The following is a 22,387-nucleotide window of genomic DNA, read 5'->3' as shown; positions in this document are numbered from 1 at the left end:
AGGTTAAAATGAGCTGATGAAAATTAAAAATAATTACTTCCTGAGTGCATGCTTTCTAGAGTTGTGCTGATCTATTAACACATCCAGTTTTGTGGCTTTGGACGTTTTTATCCTTAAGTTTTTTTACTCTACGTTTTAATATTGTGATTAGCTTTTAATTTTTACTGCTGATTAAGAAATGGGATAATCCTGATAAATTCATTTCACAGATTATAGTAAATACAATTTATATACTGTAGTACATCTGCTATAGTAAGCACGCAATAAATGTTCGTTGCTACTGTAGTTTTTAGTTTCATGTGCTTCACTGAAATCCTTATAAGATATGTAATCCCTTTCTATAGTAGTGGACCCTGCAGTTCAGAGCATTTGGGACTTGGTCAAGGCCAACAGAAAGCTCTTTTAGGGAAGTGGTTACATTTACTTAGAATGCTGTTGTCATGGTTGAAGTGGGTGGTTTATCAGTACAGTTGGAATTGGCTGGGGAGTGACACTGCTTTGTTGTGAGGTAGCAAGTGCAGCAATGTCATATCCAGAGAATTGCTACGTGTTTGTGTTCCAAAAGTGTGGTGAATAGTTAGGATTGATTGTTCTGGCATTTTGTGGTGATTATTAGAAAAATAAATTGCCTAAAAGGAGATAGAAGAGTGGATCTTAAAAATCAATTGATCTGGGAATTTACACCAATTGCTTCTGGTCAAATGATGATGAAAAGGTAAGTAATAACAGAGTTAGGAAAAGTTAATGGGAAAAAGATGGAGAAGCTTATTATGGCAAGTGTGTCACCAGCTTTCTTCTGTGAGCTTGGAGGCAGATCAGAGTTAACAACTGTCAGTTGCGAGGACAAGCTCTATAACCTAACAGACAAAAGGGAGATCCTTTAGAATTCCTAGGTCGACCGTAAATAACCTGGTACAGCTGAAGAACAGAAGAAAAAACAGGGACTTTACACCAGGGAAAATGGTAACATTTAAACCACTCTGTTAAAGAACTACCTAAATGTGTTTTAACACGTCCTGCTATGGTACATACACCTTCCGATCAAATTTTGAAGGTGACATAGAAGTCCCTTTCTCCCCATTGACAGTGCTTTTTTCAGTGCTGTTAGAACAGCAAGCAGGGCTCATTAACAAACTATCTACTAATGAGAAAGTGAGACCTCTTGAGCTACTGAAAAGGCTTTTAGGAGTCCTTTCTAGAAATTTCTGACAAACCCAGAGAAGTTTTCTAATATTTTATTTGTGTCAAGAGAGTATTTTTCTCATTATATAGCTATAGATATACAGTTTCCATAGCATATGGATTGGAGAACTGACCCTGAACTAAATAATACCTTATTCCCCATTTGTTGTCATTTCACCAAAATAAAAGCAAAAATGTTTTTCTTATTGCAGCAGAAATAGGCATTCATCATTTGAAATTTAAAAAATGCAGATAAGCAAAAGGAAGAAAATAAAAATCACTAAAAAATCCATTCATTAGAAATGATCTCTATTCAAATTTCACTTTTGAGTTGTAAAAATTCTAATCATAATAATCCAAAGTATATGCCAAGATTTCTTTTAAAAGGGAAATATCCTAGTGTTTTGAGGTTTTAGAGAAACCAGACGCATATTAAGATGTATTGCATAAGCAAACCACAGTCGTATCAAAATAGCTTATGCCATTTATAACAGCATGTGTATTAATTTACATGGATTTTTTTTTTTTTAAACGGCTCTGATGTCCTGCTAGCCATCTTTTTTTTTTTTTTTTAATTTATTTTATTTATGGCTGTGTTGGGTCTTCGTTTCTGTGCGAGGGCCTTCTCCAGTTGTGGCAAGCGGGGGTGGCCCCGCCACTCTTCATCGCGGTGCGCGGGCCTCTCGCTATCGCGGCCTCTCTTGTTGCGGAGCACAGGCTCCAGACGCGCAGGCTCAGCAATTGTGGCTCACGGGCCCAGCCGCTCCGCGGCATGTGGGATCTTCCCAGACCAGGGCTCGAACCCGTGTCCCCTGCATTGGCAGGCGGATTCTCAACCGCTGCGCCACCAGGGAAGCCCAATTTACATGGATTTTAAAAACATAGTCCCACATGATTCTACTTGATCTTCGAATCTTTAATGCCACTACATTAATTCTTTACCTAATCTTTCGTATGTCTGAAGATGATCTATTATTTTCATTCTGAACCCTGATGTTACATAATTGTATGTAATTTTTATTTGAAAAGGAAAAGTAAGGTGATGCGGACCACCTGGGAAGAAGGGCTTGTCTGTGCTGTGATTCCACCTGAGCAGGCAGCCCTCGTGCTCCCCACAGGGGAGTCGGAAGGCAAATGATAGGATGGCCCTCAGGATTTTGGTTGATAGACCCTTGCGAGTGACTCATTGAGCACCTGGCCAAGCCTCATTACTCTTTATGCCTTCCTTGCTCATATTCTTTCTAGCTTCTCAGTTAAGGTCCTGAGAAGTCTCTCAAAGCTTGTCTTCTCTACTGTGTTCCAGTTTTTCATGAGCCCTATTTAGCAAGTAAATTCCTCTCTGGAGATGTCAACTGTTTCTCACCAAAAACAATTATGTTGGAAATGTCATCATACGTTGTCTTCAGTCAGATCCTCATGACCTCTGTAGCGTGTTTTGATAAATAATTGTGCTAAGACAGTATTGGGATCAATAATCCAACACTTGCAATTGATTCAGTCTTCATAGCTTGGTTTTACTTTTTTTTTTTTTTTTTTTTAGTTTTTTGGCTGCACCGCACAGCTTGCGGGATCTTAGTTCCCAGACCATGGATCAAACCTGGGCCCTTGGCAGTGAAAGCCCGGAGTCTTAACTGCTAGACCACCAGGGAATTCCCTGGTTTTACTTTTGATTTACATTTTTTAGAAGCTCTAGGAAATTCTTCAGTAAATAAAAAAATATATATTACTGACCTGTTTGTTAATAAATGTTCACTGTTAAAAACAGAAACCTCTGAGACACATGTTATTTTAAGGTCTAGACTTTTTTTTTTTTTTTTTTTTTACAAATACTAATTTTTTTTCTACAACTTTAATATAGAATATAGTGGATTCCACATGCCAGTCTAGTCCAGGAACATTTCTTGATTCTCTGGTTATCAATTTGTTGCATATTATTCTGTTTTTATTTTAAGTTCTTTCCCCTACATTTGATAACTTATATTTATTTAATATTGAATGGCAATGAGTGGCCCTCAGAGACATTTTTATTAAATTCAAGGCATTACCCGAATAATGCTTACCAGGACTATTTGGAGGGAGATGCTGTTTTATATAAAGTACACTCCTCTAATCACATCTATCTCCAGATTCAAGCGATAGGACATGCCTTCTCCTTTGCTTCCATAACACCTTCTACATACGTTTCTTAGAAGATTTCACTCAATATGTGTTTATCTGTCATTCTCAGAAGATTGAATTCCTTGAGAGCAGCATATAGCATATATAAATGCTTGCTGAGTAAATGAGTAAAAGAAGGAATTAATAAAATCTGGCTAAGTTTTAGCTAGCTCTAGCTGGCTCTATGAGGTACCAACCTGTATTGGCTAAGAGCATGGACTCTTTTTTTTTTTTTAAATTAATGTATTTATTTATTGGAGGCCTTGGGTTTTCGTTGAGGTGCATGGGTTTCTCATTGCAGTGGCTTCTCTTGTTGCGGAGCGTGGGCTCTAGGTGCGCGGGCTTTAGTAGTTGTGGCACACAGGCTCAGTAGTTGTGGCTCACGGGCTCTAGAGTGCAGGCTCAGTAATTGTGGCGCATGGGCTTAGTTGCTCTGCGGTATGTGGGATCTTCCCAGACCAGGGCTCGGACCCGAGTTCCATGCATTGGCAGGCAGATTCTTAACCACTGCGCCACCAGGGAAGTCCCGAGCATGGACTCTTGAAACCAAAACCACCTGGGTTCAAGTCTTAGCTCCATCATTTATTAGCTATGTGTCCTTAGACAATGGTATATGACATTTGTGCATCTCAGTTTTGTCTTTTCAAATATGGGATAATTACAATACCTAACTCATGCTTAGAACAGTACCTGTATATAGTAAGTGCTATATAAGCGTTTGCTACTATCGTTATTATCCTTTTATTTAATAGCCCGGGCATGGAATAGTGGGTGCCATTAGGAAATTAATTCTGGAATTCAGTTTTTCTCCCCGTCATCATGAAGAAGCGCTTTGCCTTCACTTTGAGTTCAGGAGCTCTCAGCATGGGAATGGGTCGTGGAGGTCTTTAGTACACCAACAACTGAGGACATTTGTACCTTTATCAATCAGCAGGCTGCACAGGCTCATTGAACGAACAAGAAGCTTTTTATTTTGATTAGAATTGTGTAAACTCTGTATAGGAACAATGTTACCTCAGGCAGGCTCTGATTCATTTTACTTCAGAGGATAAAACAAATTAATTATTAATTGATAAACATATTAATTAATAAACATAGTTTATTTGGTAGGTAAAACCTTTAACAACAGTGATCCATGGGAGAGATGATAAAGGAGTTTTGGATGATAAACAGAGTGGGAAGACAGGATTGAAAGATTTTCGAAGTCTGGCTCTAGCATTAGATGTTTAATGATTTTTGTTCTTTGCATTTTTTTAAGTGGTCTATTGGATATGACTGATTGTATCTAGTTCTTGGCCTCCAGTTTATTTATTTTTCTGTCTCTCCCCCCCAACATTTTATTATGAAGAATTTCTAATATACAGCAAAGTTAAAGGATTTAACAGTGAACACACATATTCAACACACAGATTCTGCCATTATCGTTTTGCTGTACTTTGTTGATCACGTGTCTGTACATTTATCCATTCCTCTATCCGTCCCCTGATACGTTTTATGTTTTTATGTACTTGGTTAAGTTTATTTTGCTAAGGAAGTCATCATCTGTATGGGAGAAGTCAATGATTTATTCTCAGCCCCCAGAATACTAATAGTGGCGTACACATACACGAAGCAGTACTTTTAAAGAGTTGCTCAGTAAGAATTACTCTTACTGGAAGGATTCCTTAAGAGTCAAAGTGGGGGTAGAGAAAGAAATGTGTAGGTGGAAAAATAAGGGCTTAGGAAAATAATTCAATATCATAGATAACCCATGAAAACATTCTTTTTGATATAGTTTTTTTAGTTTCACTTTGCAAACTATGCAGACCCAGTTCTTATTGTTTCCAGTAAATGGCAACAATCATGGAGCAGAAAAGGAACTAAGTTAAATGAAAAGCTTTAAAGAAAATCCTTGTATGTTGAGGCTAATAATATAATACACACAAATACCTAAGATATCAGTTCGTGTCAGCTTTACATCCTCTGGACAAATTATAAAATATAATTGCGTAGCTTTCCTTTTCACCGCTATTATAGAATCTGCAGTGCTAGCTCTTGTGGAGTTCTGCCTGCAACTCTAAGGGGACTGAATAGGTCATAGGGCAAAATCTTGATTATGATTCAAAAAAGAAGGCGTAGTCACTTTGTTCCATATGAACTAAGCAACACTCACTAGAAAGCTGTGATTCTTTTGGAGGGCAGTTTCTGGTTGCTGTTGATTTCTGGCAATGCATGTTTACTGGAAATGCAGAGCTGCAGAGTTACTAATGAGCATTTATCCCTTCTATTTTTAGTTCACTTCTTTAACTGAGATGAACATGATATAATCTCCATTGAGTCAAAGGATGGCATCTAGTCCTGTGCTTCCCACCGAAGACGAACAGGTTTCCTTGGGCATCGATGATCTCCATTTTTCATTGCAAGGTATTAAGATTGGGTGTGGTAAATGTGGGAACCTCACTCTCATTTATTCACAAATTGTATTGCTTTCTGTCTCTCTTATGGTAAAATATAGACATGTATCTGTATTTTTCCAATTGTAGAATCTTTCAGTATACTTCAATATCTTTATTGCTATCTCAGCTACTTAGGAAAGTAAGGAATACCTGGAAGGAACTTGGTATTTCGGTTTCTCAATCTGAGTGCATGTGTTTTATTTGCAATGAAAATTAAATAGTTAACCATAATTTGCTTGGCATTGTTTGCACTTATTTTACATCTTTTTGTATGGCCTCTTTTAAATGTACATCCTTATATTGCCCTAATAAAAAGGAATAGTAGTAATATTAAAAGTGAGTGAACTTTCAGTCCCATGAATTACGTGTGCCTTTATGCAAATAAGTACTGTCCGTATTTTTTTTAATGTTTCTTGGCGATATTTGTTATGTACTTTGAAAATTCCTTAGCCACTAGACTTTACACCTCTGTTGCATATCTTGGAGCTGAGTAAAGTCAGCTAGTGTAGAAGAAATAAGGCTATGGCAAGTCTTTGAAAATATTTATGTCACTATGTATTTTAAAGTACTTGAAAGATTATTGACAGTATTATGTAACATTCTTAGAGTGTTATTTAGAAGCCATAGCTTTTGAGTCACTAATTTTTTTATTTTTAATTTATTATTAAAAGAATTGAAGTATAATAGACATACAACATTATATTAGTTTCAGGTGTACAATATAACAATTCAATATTTGTGTAGGTTGTGAAGTGATCACAATAAGTCTAATGAACATCTGTCACCATATATAGTTACAGAATTTCTTTTTCTTGTGATGAGGACTTTTTTGGACTTTTAAGATCTACTCTCTTAGCAACTTTCAAATATGCAGCACAACATTATTAACTATAGTCACCATGCTGTGCATTATATTTATTTGTGTCATGTATGATAAAGATCCCCGAAAGACTTTCTTTCTGATATCTCTTTTTAATTAAACATGGTTTTGAATGATTAGCTTCTTGACTTTGGGGTCAGTGGCTTTTAAAAATAAATATCATGTAATTTGTATAGACTCAAGAAACATACTTTGAGGGATAGTACTTGAGGTAAGAATTTAAAAAATTCTCAGTAAGTGCATTTTTGCGGTGTCATATACTCATCATAAGTAGTTTGAATCAAATTTTCATTTATTGGAAAAAACCCAATGTTCTTATTTTTCTCTCAAGTTTTGGTTGCATATGAGTAGTAATTCATGTGCCCTAAAGTGTATCAGGAAGATAGCGCATCAATAAATGGTCGGTAAATCTAATTTCTTTCTTTCTTCCTTCCTTCCTCCTTTCCTTTCCTTTCCTTTCCTTTTCCTTTCCTTTCCTTTCCTTTCCTTTCCTTTCCTTTCCTTTCCTTTCCTTTCCTTTCCTTTCCTTCCCTTCCCTTCCCTTCCCTTCCCTTCCCTTCCTTTCTCTCTTTCTCTCTCTCTCTCCCTCCCTCCCTCCCTTCCTTTTTTCCTGAATCAGTTGATCCTGATATGTATGTATGTATGTATGCATTTATTTAATTTTTTCTTCCAGTTTTATTGAGATATAATTGGCATACAGCACTGTATAAGTCTAAGGTGTACAGCATAATGACTTGACTTACAGACATCATGAACTGGTTATCACAATAAGTGCAGTGAACATCCATCATCTCAAATAGTTACAAAATTAAAGAAATAGAAAAAAAATTTTTTCCATATGATGAGAACTCTTAGGATTTACTCTTGACAACTTTCATATATAAAATAGAACAGTGTTAATTATATTTATCATGTGTACATTACACCCCTAGTACTTATTTATCTTGTAACAGACTGTAACTAGACTTATTATGGTGATCCTTTTGAAATGTATAGAAATATTTAAACACTGTGTTATGTAACAGGAACTAATATAGTGTTGTAGGTCAATAATACTTCAAAAACAACCAACCAACCCAACATAGAAACTCACAGAAAAAGATCAGATTTGTGGTTACCAGAGGCAGTGGTGGTGGTGGAGTTGGCTGAAAGCAGTCAAAAAGTGCAAACTTCCAGGTAAATCTAATTTCTCATGCTGGCTCTGCCACTTACCAGTTCCTTGAACTTGGATAAGAGACTTTATCTTTTTTGTCTCGGTTTCCTCATATTTAGAATATGGGTGATAATGCCTATATTGCACCTGTGCTTTGAAGATGAACCATAATGCATGCAAAGGGCTTAGCACCATGCCTGCCTGACACAGAGTAGGAGCTCAATAAATGCATCGTAATTTCTTTGTAGATATTACAGTTAAAGTCTTTGTCCCAAAGGATTTCTTGTCCAGGAGCACACAGCTAGAGTAGATATTGCATGGTGGATAGGAAAAAATGGTAAACCAGATGTCTGGTTTTCAGTTTTGACATTTCTGTTCAGTGGCTTCCCATCACACATGGGATACAGTCTAGACTTCTTGGTGTGGCTCACAGGCACTTCCTATCTGCTGCTCACCTTCCTCTCTGCCCTCATCTCCCACAAGCACCCTGTGCTCCAGCCCCATGGCTCCTTGAGGGGCCATGCTCTCCTGCTTGTGTGCTTTTGTTCAGGTGGTTTCCCCTGCAGCTCTCCTGTCTCCTCTTTCCACTGGAAGAGTCCAGCTCATCTAGTCCTCCTCTATCCCTGTTCATCCCAAACTTAGCCAGGCTCGGCCCTCTCCATGAGCCCCACTCTTTCTCTGGCTGCGATTCACACTCTCTCCTCTGTTCTCCCAGAGTACCTATTTTAGCACTTATAATAGTATTATAGGTGTTATATTTAAAAATGTTTTCTTCCCCACTGTAGAGTTTCATGTAGCATGCTCTAGCTTACACAGCACCCTTACGTACATTACCTCATTTGATCCTTACAACCGTACTGTAAGGTAGATATTTTTATCTTCAAGATACAGAGGAGGAAGCTGTGGCTCACAAAGATGGAATTACTCTCCCAGAGTCACACAGTTAGTGAGCAGCAGAGCTCAGTTTTGACCTGGAGGATAGTTTTCTTTCCACTGCACCACAGCCACTCCGGCATAGTTCAAAGAACAATTTGAAAGAGGGAATTTCCCGAACAACTTTCTCTGGAAAGTGCACATAAATCTTAGCTTTATCCTAGTTAATCCATAGCAAACTTTTATTTTTTTAATTTTTAATTTTTATAGCAATCTTTCACATCCTGAATATGGATGGGCATTTTCAAGTAACATTAATCTCGGGTTCACAAGTAGCTCAAAATAATTAGCAAATTACTGAGAAATTAGTGTTTTCTTATAGCATGAGCATGTTTTGAATTATACTAGGTTATACCATCTGCTCTACAGTAGGAGATGAGTATGGGCTGCTTGGCAATGGAAATGTGATATACATGTGCTGCCGGTGTGAATGATTTTCCTTCATGGTCTCTTTAGAGGCATATGCTGCTGGATGCATTACTCTATAGGGGGGAGAGGTGGAAAACCAATACTATACTATAGTCAGCTTTACACTGGGCAAGGGCTGCTCACATTAGCCAAGTACTCTCAACTGAGGAGTTCCCATGACTGTAGAATGAAGGCTTAACCGTGAAATGAATGGATTTCCCAAAGTTAAGTTCTATATTGTTATCAGCAGATTTGTAATGATTCTTTCGGCCTGAGTTGTTGAAAGAAAGAGAGAAAGAAAGAAAGGAGGGAGGGAGGAAGGAAGGAAAGAAAGAAGGAACTTGTATGTATTTCTGAAGGTAACTTTGGTTTCATTGCACGGTTATTAGCTATGTAGACAAAAACATTGATAGACAATATTATGAACATTAGCAACTACCGAACTGCAGGCTGTTGGCAATGGTCTTAAAAGCATTTGGCTTTGTACACCATGTAAGGAGACTTGTATTTCACAGAATTCACATGTGCTTAGTGATCCTTGGAGTAATATGAGTAAAGAGATTTTATGTCATATGAAAGGCTCAGGATGACCGCTCATAAGAAAGGTTTTTTCTCCTCATTTCAGAACCTTTTTAAAAGGAAGAAAGAGGCCTATTTAACTAATAATGCCTATTTTATTTTAGCCAAAAACTTATATAAGATGAGGCAATTATGGCCATACCTTGACTGAGAATAATACGCTCAAGAAAAGATTAAAATGTCTGCATTGAAATGTGGTGAATCATTGTTGCTATGCTATGAAAACAGGTATATTATGTGCGCAAGGCCAACAAGGCATCAGACCTAAGGAATCAGGCAGTGCTTTGCTGAAATTCATAGAGCAGGACAATGAACATCATTTATTGTTCATCATTTGTGTGATCTTTGAGAAAATGTCTTTATGAAGGGATTTTTAAGGGCACTTTTTTTCTTTTAAATTAATTAATTAATTAATTTATGGCTGCATTGGGTCTTCGTTTCTGCGCGAGGGCCTTCTCCAGTTGTGGCAAGCGGGGGCCACTCTTCATCGCGGTGCGCGGGCCTCTCACTATCGCGGCCTCTCTTGTTGGGGAGCACAGGCTCCAGACGCTCAGGCTCAGTAGTTGTGGCTCACGGGCCCAGCTGCCCCGCGGCATGTGGGATCCTCCCAGACCAGGGCTCAAACCCGTGTCCCCTGCACTGGCAGGCAGACTCTCAACCACTGCGCCACCAGGGAAGCCCCAAGGGCACTTTTTGTAGAGAGATATTTGTGATCTCTTAGTCTAGTGAGGATAGTAACATTGAAATGGTTGGATTTTAGGGAGGAAAAAGAAATGACATTGGTGAATTTGAACAATTTGAGCAGATTAATGTAAAAACTGGAATTTATTTTAGTTTAGTGCATTTTGTACTACCATGGATGGTCCACATTTTAAATAAATTATGGATATGAAAGTTTAAGCTATTAAAATGATAAATAAATGGTTGCTTTTAAAAATTATTTGCTTTACTGAGGTTTCCATTATAGAATTTCTTTACATCTTTCTATTGGATTTCTTACCTGGCAAAATAATAGGTGCTTCCTTCCCTTTTATCCTAAGAGAATAATAACTACATATTTTGTCTGAAATAACATCTCTGCTAAGCTCTTCAGGTGGAAAAGGTATGTTCAGAGAACATTTCTTTGATGTATCGGGCAGATAGATTATGGAAGCAGTAAAGGGTAAAGCTGGATAATACCACAGAGTTTTCAAGTTGGAAGGGACTTTCTTTGCCATTCCATTTAATTTGAGACCAAAGGAGGAATCCCTTCAGTAGTATTTCTGAGATGAAGATCCTTGAGGGAGTTGAATTCAAGCCCAAGAAGTTTGGGGATTTTGCTTTTAGGCAGCAGGTAGCTATTGGGTCTTAAGAATGAGAGGACAGGGTCCATGGTCAGAGTTGTGCCTTAGGAGATTAGTCTGGGTTTGAGGTATAGGAAGACTTGAAAGGGGTGAGAAAGTGAAATTGGAGAAACTGATTAGAAAGCGTTGCAAATATCTGGGTATTGGGTAATGTTGGCATGGATTCGAGTTACAGCAGTGAGTAGGAAAGTATGGGACAGATAAGAAACCATTAAGGTGGAAGACTCAATAGGACTCTGCAGTTATTGACTATGGATAATAAGGTGGAGAAGCTCCAAAGTTGGAAGCTGAGCTGCTTGAGATAATAGTGGTAGCAACTATAATGTCCAAAGTATTAACTTACTTTTTTTTTTTTTTTTAAATTAATTAATTAATTTATGGCTGTGTTGGGTCTTCGTTTCTGTGCGAGGGCTTTCTCTAGTTGCGGCAAATGGGGGCCACTCCTCATCGCGGTGCGCGGGCCTCTCATTATCCCAGCCTCTCTTGTTGCGGAGCACAGGCTCCAGACGCGCAGGCTCAGTAATTGTGGCTCACGGGCCTAGTCACTCCGCGGCATGTGGGATCTTCCCAGACTAGGGCTTGAACCCGTGTGCCCTGCATTGGCAGGCAGATTCTCAACCACTGCGCCAACAGGGAAGCCCCCTTTTTATTTAGAGTGTTTTCACCAAGTATTTTAATAGCATCAAATAATAAGACCATTAAATACTATTTTATATCAATATGCTTAAAATAAATTGTTGTAGATAAAAGATCCCATTTTCAAAGAAACTCTTGAGAACTTCCTATGTCATGGAAAGCTTAATAGCACGACACAGGTAGAGGGCCCATTTGAAAGTCAAATTAATAATGAGTGAAATTGATACCTGGAATTCACATGATATTTTAAATCAACCATAGTTCAATTTAAAAAAATGAGTGAAATTGACTGACTAGGCTGACTCATCTTGTGATATTTTAAGTGGTAGCTATGGCAATTTTGAACTATTTTGGACACTTTATACATTTCAGATTTAAGTTTTTTTTTTTTTTTTTTTGGATGTGGACCATTTTTAAAGTCTGTATTGAATTTGTTACAATATTGCTTCTGTTTTATGTTTTGGTTTTTTGGCTGTGAGCCATGTGGGATCTTAGCTCCCCAGCCAGGGATTGAACCTGCACACCCTGCATTGGAAGGTGAAGTCTTAACCACTGGACTGCCAGGAAAGTCCCAATTTAAGTTGTTTCTTTTTAACACATAAATATAATATTTTTTTGGCCGTAGAAGGACACAATAATTTTGTGTACCAGGAGCACATTATTTTGTTTTCAAAAAGGAGGTAGGCCAGTGCTAGCTCATTAGAACAACAGCATCCAAATACAGAATGTTATCATCAGTTAGACAAAGGACTAGGAAGGAGTGTGTATTCTGTTAACCTTTGCCACCACACGAGGAGTTAGCTTTCATGCAGTCCTGCCAAAATGCTGGTGAATGGTTAACCATCTGCACGAACCTGTATAAAACCATGTCCAGCCAAGTTACTGTGTTGTTTCAAACAACGCTCATATGTTTTATTTAGTGCTGTTATCTTCTAGATGACATATTTTAAAAGGTTAAAAAGCCCTTTATGCCTTCTGGGTAGACATTGCTTGGTAGGGCTGAGCAGTGAAATGTGAGTCTCTGTAGTTAGGTTATTACTCCATTTAAATTTAGTCATGATTTACTGAGTATCCATCTGAAGGGAGGCTTTCCATTTATGTATTCCTTTTAATAACATTAGAAAACATTTGTGTTCGTTGGGTTAGATTACAAGAATAATTGTGCGATGTAATGTTGAATTTTATTCACTTGTTCAGTAAATACTGGATGGCAACCATAGGTAGGGTGCTAAGGATGCAAAGATGAATAGATTGAGCACCTGCAAGAGGCATGTAGTCCAGCTGTGCTTTTGCCTGTTGACATCATGTGAAAGTGACATCAACAAGGAAGACAGATAAGAACTTCCCGGGAGTTTGTTTTCCTGCTGAACCCTCTGTAATTGTTCCTTATCCTGGAGTTTCCTTTCGTCTTTGGACATCTCTTGCTCTAATAAGCCATCTGAGTTCCTCTAAGTACGTTAGGTGCCCTGCATAGGAAATCTTGTATCTTTATTGCCAATGAAATTTCTGACGTGTTTTAGGCTTTCAATAAACAACTGTGTAATGAAAAAAATGAGTGGCCATTCCACTATAAAGATATATATTAGGAGTTTGGGATTAACATAGACACACTACTATATATAAAATAGATAATCAACAAGAACCTACCGTAAAGCACAGGGAACTCAATATTCTGTAATAACCTATACGAGAGAAGAAGCTGAAAAAGGTGGATATATGTGTATGTATAACTGAATCACTTTGCTGTACACCTGAAACTAACACAATATTGTAAATTAACTATACTCCAATATAAAGTAAAAATTAAATTTAAATTAAAAAAAAGAAAAAATACATATGAAGTATCCTGAATTAGAAAAATTGTTCAGTGTTCAGGAAAATCAGAGAGGATGGAAACAAAGATTTCTTTAGACCCGAGGCAGTGAGGTATGTATATGGTGTTTAGGGGCTCAATAGTGTTTTGGTATCATGTTTCTGAGAGAAATTCTGTTCTACCTTATGACAGTGAGTGAATGAAACTGTGAAGCCTGAGAAAGAGGAGTGGATTTAATAAAATGCTTCTGGGTAGGATTTCTGCCCTTTTGCACCTAGGTCCCCAATGTGGGATTTTGATGGCAATGATGCATGAAGAGTAAGAAATATGCAGACAGTATTTTTGCTTCTTTAACCAAGGCAGACTGCTTTGTTATTATGAATAAAAGCAAATCATCTCTGGGTTTCTTTGTTTTTGTTTTTTTGCCAATCAGGTGATTATTACACCCGGAGAAAATACTCAAGTTATAGCCCTTCACCAGCTATCAGTGCTGTACTGTCCCAACAAAAAAGCTTCCAGAAAGTTCCTGATATCATCATAGCTGATACTGTCTTCTGCTGTGTTTTTTTTTGGAGGATTATTTGCCTTCATATTGTAAAGCTTCATAATCTTAAAAGTATCCCAATTAAATGAAAAACAAAATAGCTCTGGAAGCAGTGGTGTTTGCAGTGAACAATGTTTTTCAGGGAAAGTTTTTTTTCTTTTTCTTTTTTAGGTTGTATATACGGTTTCGTCTTCTGGGAACTTTGGTTCTGTTTTTGCCAGGAGTTTGGGGATAAGCTTACTTTATTCTGGGTCAGTTACATTTTGAAAAGTAGGGCAAGATAAATACAGGGTCATTTAGAGTCCTGTTAAAGTAGGTTAACAAAGATCTCATTCATTCCTTATAGAAATCAGAATCCTTTTTAATTAGCCCCATGGGAGATACAAGATTTTCTGAGCGTTTGTTGTGTATGCGTGTGTGTTGGGAGGGGGTGTAATTATTCAGAGCTTGAAGTAGTATATTAGGAAAAATAAAACTCAAAATAATTCCCCCTTGGAAATGGGAAAATTTGAAGTAAATATAAGAGATTAACTTATAACCATCTGGTGGGTTTAGTGTGTGATTTTATACTCTAAAAATCAGAGGTCATTCTAAATGTGCCTCTTCAAGAGATTACTTCCCTCATCTGGTTTCAGCATTGGTGATTTTAATTTCTCCAAATGGCTCCATTTTTCTAAAACGTTCAGCAGGGAAATTTGGTAAAAGGTAACTGTATTTGTTGTTCTCAATATGTATGAGAGCTGAAGTTTACTAATAACCACCAGATATTTTTAGAGTCATTTAAAAATGATAGATAAAAAGCTACGAATGATTTATTAGAGAAATGGAATGTTCGCCATTATCAATGTGTGTATCTTTGCAGGAGAGATATGAGATTCTGGGTGAATAATCTCTCCTGGTCATTGATGGTCTATGAGGCAACGTGCTGAATGAGCACAGGAAGAAAATGGGAGAAGAGCAGCCACACACACTTGCTGTCTGCCTCTGGGGTGGGGCAGCACCCACAGGTCACGCCTTGGTCTTTTCAACCTTTACTACAGAGGGGACTACCAATTACACGGGCAGCGAAATGTTACAAGATCAAGGGCACCTGGCTCAAATACAGAACACCAGCGGCCCTTCTCAAATTTGAGTAACATGTAGGATCTTTCCAAAACGTGGGCGTTGTTGGCCTCGTCTTCAGTTAAGGAGGCTATTCAGAGTGTGAACTAGTTCTGCTGTATGTGTCTGTCTGCCTCAGTCTGAGTGTTTACTCGGCAGAACTTCCAGGGTGGTTTGATGTCTTCAAAACAAAATGTTTCAAAAGTACAGGTGAATTCACACTTAACCACTTTATCACGTAATTACAGTTTTTATGAATACAGGTAAATCTGTTCATTGATACATTCTTGCAGCATGTGTTCCCTGAAACCCTACCTTGTATCAAGCACTATTTTTTTTTTTTTATCAAGCACTGTTTTGGGTTGAGAGATTATTGAGGTGAAGAACTCCAGCAAGCTTCATGTGCCCACGAGGCTTGCATTTCAGTTAGAGAGACAAAGAATAAATCATTAAGAAAAATAGCAAATATCAAAAACGGATTTATGCAAGAACGGATTTATGCAAAAACGGATTTATGCTTGGGCATCTTCTTTAGATCAGGTGTCAGAGAAGGAAGAGGAGACACTTAAGGAGCAACTGAATAACACAAAGGGGCTGCTGTGCAAAGAGCTAGGGAGGAGCATTCCAGTATGAGACAATGGCTCAAGGAAGAACTCAACAAGAGGAACAAACATGGTGAATTCATGGAGCAAAGGGAGCCTGGTGTGGCTGGATTGTGGTGGATGAGGGGCAGCGTGATTGGAGAGCAAGGCAAGGCAGAGCTGGGTTAGGCAGGGAATCATCAGCTCTAAGCTAAGGTGTGTGGATGGGAAACCTTTGGAAAATTTTAATCAAGGGAGTAACATGATCCGATTTACATTTTCCACTGTGGCTGCTGGGTGGAGAGGGGATTATCTGGGAGCAGGAGGGGAAGCAGGAAAGCCAGTTAGGATGCTTTTGTTGCAGCCCTGGTGAGATATCATAGTATTTTGGACCCAGGGTGGTAGCAATGGGATGAAGAACCACGGATTTTTTTTCAAAGGATGTTTGTGAACATTGGGATGATTGGGTGATTAATAAGATAAATTAAGGATAATTTCTAAATTTTTGCCTTGAGCAGTTGGGCAGTTGGTTATGGAATTTGTTGCCATAAAGATTGGCAGATAAACTAGTTTTGGGGGAAATCAAGCTTGTATTTTTGCCATGATAGATATGAGATGCTTATTTGATATCCAGAGGGAGATGTCAAGTAGACAGTTGGTTGTCAGGATTCAGAGTTCTAGAGAGAGGTGTAGATTTGGCAGCCATCAGCATATGGCTGGTATACTTACATTTAAAGCCACAGACTGGATGAGATCACCTATGGAATATGTGGCTAGAGCAGACCTTTTAGGTCTTTCGGTGTTCAGAGGTCAAACAGAAGAGGAGGAGCAAGCAAAGGACACTGAGAAGGAGTGGCCAAGGCCAGAGAAGGAAAAACCAGGCAAGTGTGATGGCCTGGAAACCCCTAGATGAAGACATTTCAAGCAGGGGGTATGGTCAACGGTGTTAAGTAGAGAGATGGCCATGGGATTGGGTTCATAGAGTCAGTTGGTTGACTCTAACACATTCGCCACACTCAGGTAGTGGAGATGGAGGCCTGACTGGAGCGGGTTGAGGAGAGAATGGGAGGTGAGGGAGTAGAGACAGTGACTTAACGTTTCAGGAAAGTTTGTTGGTATCAGGTACTTGTTGAAGGGAAATGTAGGATGTTTTAAGGCAAGAGAGACTACTCCATTAACTGTTATGCTTTTCCTAAGTTAGGTTCATTTATTGCCAGAGCCCCATTCATTTATTCGTTCATCCATTATTCAGCAGGTGATTTTAAATACCTATGGTGTATGACGCTGTGCTGAACACTGGGGGTGGCACATGGCATGTGCTGTTCTGAAACGTATGTTCTGATTACAGGGATACAGACAATTATATCAACAGTATAGTACGATGTGCGCTGCAAAGAGGGCTGACATGGTGCTGTAGAGGTACAGAGTAGGAACACCTCACCCAGACTTGGGAGTCAGGGAAAGCTTCCCAGAGGAAGTGATTCCTAAGCTTAGACCTAAGATGTGTTAATAGATGAGCAGGCATTGAAGGTGGAAAGAGCGCTCCAGGCTGTGGTGATGGCATATAAAAGCCGGAAGCTGAGGCTGAACGTGGCGCATTCCAGGAAATGGAGGTTCAGTGAGACCGAGGATTAGAGTTTGAAGGAGAGTGTGAAAAGATGAGGTCATGTAGATGTATAGGGGTTTGAAGTTTTTCTTAAGACCAAGGGGAAGCAACTGAAGGATTCTGAGTAGAAGCATATTCAGAACTAGTGATTTAGAGATCACCCAGGGGGCACTGTGGGGTGTGGTCTTATGGGGCTGAGTGTGGAGACTGGAAGACCAGCTGAGAGATAATGGTGTCCTCATCTAGGAGGTGCCAGTATGGACGGAGAGAAATGGGTATCCAGAGATGTCTAGTAGATACAATTTTCAGGGCTTTAAAATTTTTTAATTTTTATTTTATTTTAAAAATTTTTATTGGAGTATAGTTGGTTTACAATGTTGTGTTAGTTTCAGGTGTACAGCAAAGTGAATCAGTTATACATACACATGTATCCACTCTTTTTTTTTCTTAGATTCTTTTCCCATGTAGGCCATTACAGAGTATTGAGTAGAGTTCCCTGTGCTATACAGTAGGTCCTTGTTGATTATTTTATATATAGTAGTGTGTATATGTCAATCCCAATCTCCCAATTTATTCCCCTCCCCATCCCCTGCTAACCATATGTTTGTTTTCTACATCCGTGACTCTACCTCTGTTTGGTAAATAAGTCCATTTGTACCCTCTTTTTTTAGATTCCACATATAAGCTATATCATATGAAAAAATTTTTATTTTCAGCTTTACTGAGGTAATTATCAGGACTTTTTGATTGACTGGGTATGGGAAAGGGAGGGAGTGGGAAGTATCAAAGATGACTCAGGCTTATTCTTGGGCAAATGAGTGGATGATGGAACCATTCACTGAAAAAAAATGCAGGAGAACAACTTTGATAGGAGAGGGAGCTGATTGAGATGATAACTCAGTTCTGGAAATGCTGAGTTTGAAGTGTCCCTGGAATAAGTAGGTGGAGATACCCAGAAGATAGTGGAGTAAACATACGCACAGCTCAGGGGAAACAGACACCTGGGCTGAAGGTAAAGATTTGGAAGTGATTAGTATATAAATGGTGATTGGTCCCCTGGGAGTAGATGAAGGTATCTAGAGAAAGAGAAGAAGGGCGTAGGCAGAACATTCCAGAGATAGAAAAAGCAAAACAAGCCCATAATAGGGCCTGGGAAGGGGTGTCCAGAGAAGTAGAAAGAAAACAAGGTGAGCGTGGTACCGTGGAATCCTAAGAAAGAGAATATTTCAAGAAGGAGAGGGTAGTAAACAGTATCAGAAGTTTCAAGATATCCAAAAAGTACTGAGAAGTATCCATGAGGTTGAGCAATGAGTACATTATAAGTGGCCCTGCTCAGCATTAAGTGGAGGGGCTGGGGTAGAAGCCAGCTTTTCGTGGGTTGAGAAGTGAGTGGTAGGTGAGGAAGTGAAGACAGCCAGGGTGGACAATTCTTTCAAGAAGTTTGGGTTTGAAGGGGAGGGCAGAGATAGGGTGGTAGCTGGAGGGGCCACGGATCTGGCATTTCAGCTGATTTTTAATTATAATGAAAAGAACATGGATTTTGGTATCAGACACATCTGGATTTGAATTTCTCTCTCACCAGATGTGACATCTAGAGCACAGTATCCAGGACACAGTAGACTTTCAATAAATGCTTATTGAATGAGTGACTAAAAATCCTTCATCTTCTGGGAGCTATAGTTTTCTCATTTACAAAATGCCTGCCTGACCACTTGACTGGAAGCTTTAATGAAATAGTGTCATTGTTCCTTACCCTTGAGTCCTGCTTATTTATTCCTGGACATGGCTTGTTTCAGCAAGCCTTCTGAGCCCCTCCAAGCGTGTCTTCGGATACCCATAAGTTAGAATAGATTTACACTGCATTACATTATGTTAATATCTCAGAGTTGATTATTTCATTACTATTTTTGCCAGGCCCTTCCTGTTCCCTTGTGTTGTCTCAAGAATAAGTCACACATGTAAACCAGTCTAATTACTTTAGCTAGGAGTTTCTGAGCATGAGCTATGTGAACCCCCTCAGTCAGGATCTCTGGGAATTGGGGCGCAGAACCCTGCACTTAAACCATGACTCGCTGGTGTTCAAAAGTGTAGGAATCCTAGATTTGTAATCACGGCACGTATCTCCTTAGTGCAGTCTGGCTCTTTTGCACTCAGAAGTCAGAGGTGCTTGGACTGCTGCCCCAGTGGAAGGTGTTTAGGCTCACACCTTGATTTTCACAAGAAAAATGCTCACAGTGTTAATGTGGTTGATAAAAGGCAGTAAGGAGTAAGAAATATGTACTAAAAGAAATGTAGTCATTTCTTTGATTTATTCATTCCACAGATGCTTATTGAGCAACTCAGGTGAGTCAGAAGAGGGTAAGAAAGAGGAGAAAAAAAAAATCACCCCAGATCCTAGGCATTTTATCTGTATTGTGGGCTCATTTTCATGTGCTAGAAATACAAGATTTTCTTACGCAGAGAGCCAGGAGCTATGTTCCATGGGGCTGGAAACAAAAGCCTCAGTGTGAAAATCTCAGGTGTTTGCATAAGGGTGTGGTTGCCTCATGTGGCTACAGGACCTTGCTGGATCCTACACGCTAAGGCCCTAACAGAAATTCCTTGCTGTGTGTCATAGATTTCCCCAACAAACTAAGTACTTAAATCTGTGGGTTGACTGGGGGAAAACAGCAACAAAGCCCCGCTCGCTCCTGCCCCAGCCAAATAACCATTCATTCAACAAATGCTTTCTGAATTGGAACAACATGAAATGCACTGTGTACAAGCTGCAGGCAAAGTGAGGAGCTAAATCAGACCTGGCCTCTGCTCTCCTGGAGCCCGTAGGCTAGTAAGGAGGCAGATAGTAATCAAGTTAGCTCACAGATGTTAGCTAATATTTTTTTAGGAACGGCTTTATAGAGATATAATTCAAGATGTGATTCACATACCATGCAACTCACCCATTTAAAGTGTACAATTCAATCATTTTTAGTATACTCGCAGAATTGTGCAACCATTGCATTTAATTTTAGGACATTTTTATCACCATTCCCTCCCCACCCCACCACAAAGAAATCCCATACCCTTTATTCCCATTTTATTCCAAAACCTTCTACCCCTCCCTGCATCAGGCCGAGGCCACCACTGATCTACTTTCTGTGTCTATAGATTGTCCTATTCTGGACATTTTGTACACATGGAATCATATAATATGTGGTATTTTGTGATGGCTTCTTTCAGTTAGCATAATGATTTCAACGTTCATTCATGTTGTAGCTAATATTCATTTGTGTAGATCAAGCATAATCTTGCCAGGGGTTGATAAACTTTTTTTGTAGAGGACCAGGTAGTAAATATTTTAGCTTTGAGGTCCATATGGTCTCTGTCACAACTACTCACCTTGCCATTTTGTAGCTACAGACAATATGTGAACAAATGAGTGTCTCTGTGTTCCAAGAAAACTGTATTTACAAAAATACATGGTGGGCTGCATTTGGCCTTTGGGATTATCTGTTGTTGATCTCTGATTCTACATCAGTACAAGTACTTAATCCTCTTAGCAACTCTGTGAGGTAGGTACTGTTATTCCCATTTTACGAATGAGAAGACTGAGGCACATAACGAGTAGGTGGCAGATACGGGATCAAACTCAGGTAGTCTGGCTCTAGAGCCCCCGTGCTCTTAACCTTGTCAATGATTATAAGTTGAGGCAGGTGCTAAGTAGTGGAGGAAGACAGATTGACTTGGGTTTCCTTCGGGATGCAACAATTGAGCTGAGCCCTAAGGGTAATTAGAAGTCAAGTAGGTGAAGAGGGCAGGGTGGTGCAAACATCTGTGGCAGGAGGGAACGTAGCTTGTAAAGGCCCTGAAGGAAGATGGAGTGGCTGGAGCCCTGGCCATGGAGGAGAGCTGTAAGTGCCGAGGCTGGAGAGATGCTCTGGGGTGGACCATGCAAGCCTCATAGGCTGTTTTGCTTTTGATCCTCAGAGCAGAGAGAAACCATCAAAGGGTGGAAAGGGTACTGTGGTCAGATCTACTGGCTGAAGTGGAGAACAGATTGAAGGGAGCAGAGCAGACCTGGTTGGCCATGGACATGGTCCAGGCCAGACCTGACGGTAGATCAGGCAAGAGGGCCGTCAGATGTAGAGAAGGAAGCGCATACCAGAGCCATGTGGAGGCAAATTTGCAGGATTTGGCGGTAGGCTGTACTTGGGGCTGATAAAGGATGGTGGTGTCAAGTCCATGAGATGAAAACACAGATGAGGACAGGTCTGGGGAGAAGTAGGGAGGTAGAGTGTCATTTCAGTCCTGGAATGCTGAGTTTGACAGGCAAGTGCTGTTTTTTCCGTAGTGACAACACAGATTCTCCTGGGAGGAAATATGTGAATGAAAAGAATTTTGAAGTAGAGACATGGTTGCACATTGAGTTTACGAGATGTGTTAGCTTCTAAACTCACTTTTCTGGTTCAATAAGTGAGAGCTCAGTCTTGGTACTATTTATTTTTCTTTCTTACTTGCTTATTTGTTTGGCTTATGGTTGGTTGCAAGAAAATGTGTTGTAAATTGTCCCCGTGCTTTCTCTGTTGGTTAATAGTGTCCCCTTTTGTGGTTCAGTAACAGGCCTTTTCCTGTTTATTCTTCAGATATTTTAGGCTTTTTTTGTTTTCATTGTGCATGCCTGTGTGTTTTCATTCATTTATTTGTTTGTTATCACCTCCATGAGAAACAATAGAAGAGGTGGCCTTATTATTTTTAGTTCCCTTTCTATTGGATAACAGCTTGCGTAAGATGCTTTGGGATGGCTGTTGGAACACATGGCTAAAATGTGTTGCGTTATTGTCTGAATTTAGTTATTCTTACCTTGTCTAACAGAGTTGGCAGCATTGTTTCAGGGGAGAGCAGCAGGGTGCAGACCCTTTTGTTCAAGACACTTTCTTAGTAGAAGAAAGAAATTACCCAGGGTTTTTTTTTTTTTTTTTTTTTTTTTTTTGAATTTTATTTATTTTTCTTATATAGCAGCTTCTTATTACTTATCTATTTTATACATATTAGTGTAT

General features: G+C 39.2%; 1 protein-coding gene across 3 annotated transcripts in view; it reads left to right on the top strand.

The window, feature by feature from the left end:
* Positions 1–5,663: 5,663 nt before the first annotated feature.
* Positions 5,664–22,387, top strand: part of SYNE2 (spectrin repeat containing nuclear envelope protein 2) — a 273,887-nt gene continuing 257,163 nt past the window's right edge. For all 3 annotated transcript variants that reach the window (XM_068544299.1, XM_068544308.1, XM_068544289.1), the window contains exon 1: positions 5,664–5,742. In XM_068544299.1, coding sequence (XP_068400400.1) covers positions 5,664–5,742 — 79 coding nt within the window. The remainder of the gene's footprint in view (positions 5,743–22,387) is intronic.

The sequence above is a fragment of the Eschrichtius robustus genome, chromosome 1 (assembly GCF_028021215.1).
Source record: "Eschrichtius robustus isolate mEscRob2 chromosome 1, mEscRob2.pri, whole genome shotgun sequence".
In the NCBI taxonomy this organism is placed as follows: Eukaryota; Metazoa; Chordata; class Mammalia; order Artiodactyla; family Eschrichtiidae; genus Eschrichtius; species Eschrichtius robustus.
Note: the sequence above shows the minus strand (reverse complement) of the source record. Positions and strands in the feature narration are given on the sequence as shown.